The sequence below is a fragment of the Mytilus edulis genome, chromosome 2 (genome assembly GCF_963676685.1).
Source record: "Mytilus edulis chromosome 2, xbMytEdul2.2, whole genome shotgun sequence".
Taxonomy (NCBI): Eukaryota; Metazoa; Mollusca; class Bivalvia; order Mytilida; family Mytilidae; genus Mytilus; species Mytilus edulis.
This window is the reverse complement of record NC_092345.1, coordinates 51226672-51232031: the sequence shown is the minus strand read 5'-3', so window position 1 is coordinate 51232031 and position 5360 is coordinate 51226672. Positions and strand designations below refer to the sequence as shown.

Sequence of the window (5360 nt, the reverse complement as noted above, 5' to 3'; positions counted from 1 at the left end):
TTTGTGAAGTCTAAAAATAGGATAGCTCCATCTACATTGAATTTTTCCGAATAATCTATAATATCTTGGATTTGTCTAATATTAAATCCTATATATCTGTTTTTTACATAACCGTTTTGATCACTATGAATGATTTTATGCAATATTGGTTTCAGTCTTTGTGCAAGAGAGTATGCTATAATTTTGGTATCTACATTTAGTAAGGTAATTGGTCTATAATTATCTAAATTTAATGGGTCGTTTTTCTTGTATATAAGGGTAATCAATCCAAGTTTCTGAGAATTTGTTAATTCTTTTTTTTCATAGCAATTATTAAAAACATCTACAGCAAAGTTTTGTAAGTTTGACCAGAAAGCTCTATAAAATTCAATTGAGAGACCATCGATACCTGGTGTTTTATTAAGTTTCATTTTAAAAACAGATTGTGTACATTCCTCTATTGTCAGGTTGCCGTCAATTTCATTGCCTTCTTTTGTACTTAATTTGTAATTTATTTTAGTTTTTTCAATATAATTTTCAATTTCTATTAGATCAGGGTTAGTTGACTTATATAAATTGACATAATAATTTCTCCCCGTATCTAATATTTTGCCTTGATCTTCTGTTATTTCTCCTTTACTGTCCCTTATAGCAGTAATGTTTTTCCTTGTTTGTCTTGATTTTTCTAATCCCAAGAAATATTTTGTATTTTTTTCGCCCTCTTCTATCCATTTAACTCGTGATCTTATTTGTGCCCCTTTTATTTTATCTGAATATAGAGTTTGTAGCGTTTCTTCTGTTTTATTTATTGAATCTATTATATTTGGCAAATTTTTTTTTTCCATCCAGGTTGTTATCATGAATTTCATTCAAAAGTTTAAGTTCTTGTTCTAGTTTTGTAATTTCATCTCTTTTATGTTTAGCTTTTTATTTACAATGTTCTATAGTTTTCTCTCTTACTTCTATTTTAAAAAGATCCCACACGATTGCTAGACTTTTTTTATTTCTTAATTTTTTATATTTATCTATCAAAGTATTTATTTTTATTTTGTATGATTCGTACCCCCTTCACATACACGAATGTTTCTTACGAATGCTAACGAATCACCAAAATTTACAAGATTCGTTAAACTTTAACGAATCTTTTGCGAATAAACCACTTTTACGAGTGATTTGCGAGTGCTTTACGATTGGTTACGATTTACTTAGAATGAATGCGATGCTTTTACGATAACAGTAGACGATTCATTGCGAATAGATACGAGCAATTAACGAATGCATACGAGTGTTTTGCGAGCACAATACGAATGGTAACGATCTGATCCAAGTTTTTACGATTGGTTAACGAATAGTTTACGATAGCCCACGAACATTTGCGATTGAGTTACGAGTGTTTTACGAATGTTTATTTTTTTTGCAATGGGAAATGCATGCACTCATATAGATAGTAGGCCATACAGTCTCATTTATTATCCATGTAAACATTCGGAGTAACAAGACATGTCTTACGAGAGAAATAAATTATTACTCTTCCATAACTTCCTTCGACTTCTTCTTCCACTGGCACAGAGGGCAGAGGAAGAAAATCAACAACTGTTTCCTCTTTGTTTTAGGAGGAGGAGGAGGCGGACTCAACGTAGATTTTGGTGCAGGCCATGGCTCATCAGAAGAACTTTGTTTGGACAATATGACCAACTCCTGCATGAGCTTAACCGGGAAGATGCGTCTGGTTACAGAAACTTTTTAAGAGTTGATGCCGACTTGTTTGGGGAGATACTTGACAGAATTACCCCTGCAATCAGAAAAAGCTCTACCTCTTTCAGGTAAGTACTTCAATTTTCAAGCAAAATAAAACAGAAATGTACATTAAGAATAATAGTTAGTTTTATTTTGTATGCTGACTATATCATATGAATATCCGACGGTGCCGAAGGACGAGGCTTGGATTTTCCGCATGATATAGTCAGTTTAGAAAACCATACTAACTGTTTTTTCAGAAATTCATATCTAAGTAAAAAGGTCAGCAAAACAATCTTTTAAAAAATTTTCCTTAAGCACTTTGCTTCTAAATAATTCAATTTAATACAAAGTGAACAAAGTACGTGTTAGTAACGCCCCAAATAACGTTCGTATTCATATGGAAGTGGGTATATTAAACTGTCTTGTCTTTTGTTATTCTAATGTATGACACATTTCCAGTTTACCTTTTATGCGACAAAAAATATTCTTTTAATTGCATTGTAAGTTTAGATAAATATTTCTCGTTACAGGGAACCACTTGAACCAGGACTGAAGTTAGCCGTTACACTCAGACATTTGGCTACCGGTTCCACGTATGCTGATCTTATGTATGCCTTTCGTGTTGCCCGGAACTCCATATCACTCTTTGTGCCTAAAGTCTGCGAAGCAATTTACTTAGCATACAAAGAAGAAGTCATGCCGGATGAGATTACGACGGAAGATTGGATGCGTATAGCATCTGACTTTGAAAGAATATGGAACCTCCCACACGCTTGTGGTGCTTTGGATGGGAAGCACATTAGAATAAGAAAACCGCCTAACTCGGGGTCGTTATTTTTTAATTACAAACATTTCTTCTCTACAGTGATGATGGCTCTAGTTGATGCAGATTATAAGTTTATTTGGCTGAGTGTGGGCTCATACGGAAGTGCATCTGATAGCCAGATATTTAGGGACTCGGAACTACGACCAATGTTAGAAGATGGAACTTTGGATCTTCCGCCTCCCTCCCCTCTTCCAAATGGTGAAACAGATATTCCTTATTTTCTTATTGGCGATGACGCATTTCCTCTCCGATCATGGATGATGAAACCCTATTCAAGAAAACGTTTAGACCACGATGAGCGCATCTTTAACTATAGGTTGTCCCGTGCACGTAGAATTGTGGAGAATGCTTTTGGCATTCTTGCCATGAGATTTCAGATTTTGATTGGAACTATGCAACAACTGCCAGAAACAGTAGATTTAATCGTACTGTCTTGTACTACTCTTCATAACTTACTTCGGATAAGGAAACGTGCTGATCTACAACTGTTTGCTGACGAAGAAGACAACAATCATAATTTAATAGAGGGACAATGGCGACAAGGTGCGCAACTTACCGACGGAGACCCAGGGTATCAGAGAAATTTTGGTAACGCTGCTGGAATTGATCAAAGGAACTATCTTAAAAATTACTTCAACTCGGAAGCAGGCGCCGTAGATTGGCAAGAGAACATGATTTGACTGGTTCAGAAACATTGATTGTTTTGAATGCATCAGTATTGTGTTAATTGATGTAATGTTTAAAAATAAAAATTTAGATATAGATAGGACTATAAAAAATCTCAGAATGAGGTTCTATCATAATGAATAATTCACTCCAACTTTGTTTGACATACACTTTATAATACAAATTTGTTGCAATACTAGTACTTGGAATGGTATTTAAGGGATAGAATATGAGTGAAGACGGGGAATGTGTCAAAGAGGCAACGACCCAACACGCGCAAAAAAGAATAGGTTGAGTTTAAACACAAACTTTGATAAGCATCAATAAATGAGTTTCAGAATGATTTTGACATTTAAGCTAAACGACGGTTGTCACACTTGAAGCAGGAGCTGCTAACCCTTCCAGGGTACTTGAGTTCACCACATTTTGTTTTTGTTTGGGGTCCATGTTGCTTTGTTTTTAGTTTTTGTTATTTTGTTATTTGTGTTGCCTGTTGTGTATTTGCCATGGCATTGTCTTCTTTGTGGTTTATGATTATTGATTGCTCCTTAGTGTGTTCGAATTTGATTTACAACTAAATGTACATTGAAAAGGGCACAGGCGCCAAGTAATGGCAAAAGATTCCGTTTGCATATTACACTTTTCAGCGATGTCATTTTTTATTGGTTTTGTTTAAAAATTTTGGTTCCTAAAATAAACAACATAAACAAATGTGGATTAACCTATTTCTTTTCATTCTCAAAAAAAGCTACAAATTTTCTACAATCTACAAATAGTTATACATTTAAAGGTTCTCTATTCAAGATTTTCCTAAATCTTTTCTAAATGAAAATAAACAGTCATTCGCGTCGAAGATCTATATGAAAGGTGTTTCTGGGTTTATTGTCTCATAAGCATCCGTCAGTACTGATGTTGTATCTGTCGCAGTTGATTCAATAGCACTTGGTGTCTGACTTGTAGTGTGAGTTGAGTATACTGTCTGTTGCTGTTGACCCATTAAGATAGGTTGCAAGTTAGTCGGTTGCAGTTCTGCCCATTGGTATCGACCATATTGTTGAAGGACGTCAGCTGGCGGATTCGAAGCTGCTAAGTTGCGTGCAATGATATAGTCGCGATCAGTAGACATTTGTTGCGGCTGACGATGCCTGAACGACATGGATGATGTTGTCGGTCTAATTGAAGGCCTGTTATTTCCTACTGCAGTTTGCTGTTGAGGTTGTAATTGGGTAAATTGAGGTAATGTTTGGCGATTTACTTGCTGGGAAGGGTCTGTGAATGTAGATGAAAGCTGGGATGGCTGTATAAAATCATCCCTTGGCGGTTGTTGTGTTTGACGTTTGTTAAATATTCCTATTTGTAAAACATTCGCAAAGCACTCGCAAAGCAGTCGCAAAGTATTCGTATACATTCGTAAAGCAATCGGATATATTCGTAAAGCACTCGCGTGAATTCGTATCAATTCGTTAATCCATCGCAAAGCGATCGTAAACTGCTCGCAACTATTCGTAAATGAATCGTTAAACATTCTTAAATCAAACTGTTCACGATTTCTTGCGAATGATTTACGAGTTGTTGCGATCGGTTAACGATGCATTAACGAATTGTTGCGAGTGATTTGCGAGCTCTTTACGAATGAAATGATTCGTGGACATTCGTGTAAAATTTTTGGCATGTCCAAAAATTTCCAAATAGTTTTACGAATCGATACGATTGTCTGCGAATGTCTACGATTTGTTTAAGAGTGGTTTACGATTGCTTGCGAGTGATTTACGATTGCTTGCGAGTGGTTTACGATTGCTTGCGAATGCTTGCATTTGATAAAACAAACAACATTCGTAAGGAATCGTAAGACACATTCGTGTATGTGAAGGGGGTATAAGAATATTGTTGTTTAATTTGAAGTATCCCTTTCCTTTGTTCCCTTGACAATGAATAATTTTAAGTGAAATCGCTAAGTGATCTGTATATTGAATTGTTGCAGGTCGTATATCAGTGCTGAGTACTCTTGGTCTCACATCTTCACTTACTAGAAAATAATCAATTCTACTAGCTACTTCATTATTTTTCCTTTTCCAGGTATATTGCGTTTTATTTGGATTTATAGCTCTCCATATATCTATAACTTTTAGTTTTTTTATCAGAGTTTTTA

At 35.2% G+C, this 5360-nt stretch overlaps 1 protein-coding gene across 1 annotated transcript; it reads left to right on the top strand.

Annotated features, from left to right (window-relative positions):
• The first annotated feature begins 1193 nt into the window (after window positions 1–1193).
• Window positions 1194–3307, top strand: LOC139512391 (uncharacterized). Its single transcript, XM_071299999.1, has 2 exons — window positions 1194–1802; window positions 2250–3307. Exons 1-2 carry the CDS (start codon window positions 1480–1482, stop codon window positions 3223–3225), a joined length of 1299 nt encoding a protein of 432 aa, XP_071156100.1. The 5' UTR covers window positions 1194–1479; the 3' UTR covers window positions 3226–3307.
• Window positions 3308–5360: the final 2053 nt, after the last annotated feature.